This window comes from Cynoglossus semilaevis, chromosome 6 (genome assembly GCF_000523025.1).
Source record: "Cynoglossus semilaevis isolate Cse_v1.0 chromosome 6, Cse_v1.0, whole genome shotgun sequence".
Classification (NCBI taxonomy): domain Eukaryota; kingdom Metazoa; phylum Chordata; class Actinopteri; order Pleuronectiformes; family Cynoglossidae; genus Cynoglossus; species Cynoglossus semilaevis.
In genome coordinates, this window is record NC_024312.1 from 18,393,241 (window position 1) to 18,395,306 (window position 2,066).

Below are 2,066 nucleotides of genomic sequence, written 5' to 3' on the forward strand. Positions count from 1 at the left end.
TTTTGTTACACGACTAAAATGCCTTCTGAATCACCTTAACTGTCAATTCTTCCAAAGGTGACATTTGAATTTTTTTTTTTATGTAACACACTTTTCCTTCTAGAATAAACCCATGTACCCCATCCGCCCACAAAGGTGCATATAAATAATAATAACTTTTGTCAGAAATTACAATATTCCACATTTCTAAACAACACTGGAGTAAATGAGTGCAGCCACAACACATTGAAACCACGACAGAGAGGGGGGGGGGTGCAGATGCTGCTTTTTCACATGTTTAATGGTGAACTTGTTTGACTTTTTTTTCCCTGTGTGCTACAGGTGTCACAGTTTGAAAAGCAAATTTCGTCAGCAACACTTGTGTGTCTTGATGGAAACATCCCCATCTCCACCATAGACTATGTCTGTCATTTGGCCAAAAAGCACAACGTTAATGGTAAGAAGGGTGAGACAGTCACAAACAAAACATCATTTTAAAAATGAATTAAAATAGTGTGTAAAAAAATTTAAATTACATGCTGTACAAAAAGGTTTTTATGAGGTAGTTGAAGTGCATTTAAGACGAAATCCAGGCTGTAATAAATTGTGACCTGGCTGGGTTCACTTGTTATAATGTGATACCATTCATTTGTGTCACAGTGTGGTATGAGCCGACTGGTACCGATAAAGCTTGTAAGCCCTTCCTGTCAGATGCCTGGAAGTCTCTCAGCTATTCCTCCCCAAACTTGGCAGAGTTGTGCACCATGAACAGAACCCTGGGGATCCAAACACCTGAAGGTTCGTTTTCTTGTACTAGTTTTTTTGTTACTTCCATTACTGCTGCTCCAATCCAAACACCTGAAGGTTCGTTTTCTTTTGTTACTTTCATTACTGCTGCTCCTCTTTATTGAGATTTGAGTCTTTGTTTTAACCACGTGTGAACCAACACTTCAATAATCAACAATGGACACACAGTAGCAGGTTGCACTTTTTAGTGTGTCCTTGGAGTGGAGGACTTCGCACTAGAGTCACACACCAAGGCCAGGACTTGAACTGGCTGGCCCTCTGATAATGCACAGTCCTTCTGCCCAACAACTCTGGTTAACATTTACTTTAAATACAGTTGACCGTTCTGACTAATTGTTTTTTTAATGTAATCGCTCTTGTCAACAACCAGTAGTCAAGGATTTGGTTTTGTCTTGAAAAAAAAAAAAAAAAAATGACAGTGTTGCCATGTTCTGTGGAGGAGATGCTGAATTTTGCTGTGACTCTCTCACTCCCCCTTCTGGAGCACATTCACTGTCTGGTGGTAACTCTCGGGGCTAATGGTGTGCTGCTCTGTGGGGAGCAGGATGCAGGCTCAGTCAACCTACAGCCAAGACAACATAGGAGGGTATGGAAAATATATACTTACTCATTAGGGTTAGCAGGAAATAACAGTGACTATAATGATGACTTTTTGTTGTTTCCAGTCTTCCCAGAGCAGACATTTGTGTGCTGTACACTACCCGGCACTGAGTGTGACTGCAGCAGAGACGGTAAATGTGTCAGGAGCAGGAGACAGGTACTGAACCGTTACTTACCCTTCACCTCCTCTTTCCCAGTATTTTTGTCTCCTCTCCAGTTACAATTACTTTTTTTTCAAGACCTCCGTTGTGTCAGTTTTATTAAAACCATCTCCTCTAAAAAAGGTGAATTAACCACAATTTATAACAACTCTGTCTGCAGTCTTGCAGGAGCTATGATGGCAGGGATTCTTCGGCACAGAGACACAGACAGCTGTGTTCGGATGGGACTCTTGGCTGCGATGATGTCACTGGCGTCGCCTCATCCCATTTCTCCTGTTCTCACCTTAGACTCTATTGATCCTAACAAAGTCCAGAATGTGAGCTGGATGAAACCAAATTACAGGTGTATAGATTAGATACATTTTAACATTAAACCTTTTAACTTAAGGCATTAGGTATGGTTTTTAGGTCTATACTGTTTTAAACTGAATTTATGGCATTATATGAGTTACTATGCTCATTACAAAACTGCGTCACACTGCAAATGGAAGTAAATTGATTTCTTGAGTGTTCATTCTG

General features: G+C 40.5%; 1 protein-coding gene across 6 annotated transcripts in view; it reads left to right on the top strand.

The window, feature by feature from the left end:
- LOC103380561 (pseudouridine-5'-phosphate glycosidase) overlaps positions 1 to 2,052 on the top strand; it is a 7,929-nt gene extending 5,877 nt beyond the window's left edge. For 4 of the 6 annotated variants that reach the window (XM_017033024.2, XM_017033021.2, XM_017033023.2 and 1 more), the window contains exons 15-19: positions 322 to 436; positions 640 to 777; positions 1,206 to 1,372; positions 1,452 to 1,543; positions 1,708 to 2,052. In XM_017033024.2, the coding sequence (XP_016888513.1) occupies positions 322 to 436; positions 640 to 777; positions 1,206 to 1,372; positions 1,452 to 1,543; positions 1,708 to 1,903 (708 nt within the window). In that variant the 3' untranslated portion in view covers positions 1,904 to 2,052. The other 2 variants (XM_025056092.1, XM_025056093.1) reach the window with 2 other exon arrangements.
- The last annotated feature ends 14 nt before the right edge of the window (positions 2,053 to 2,066 follow it).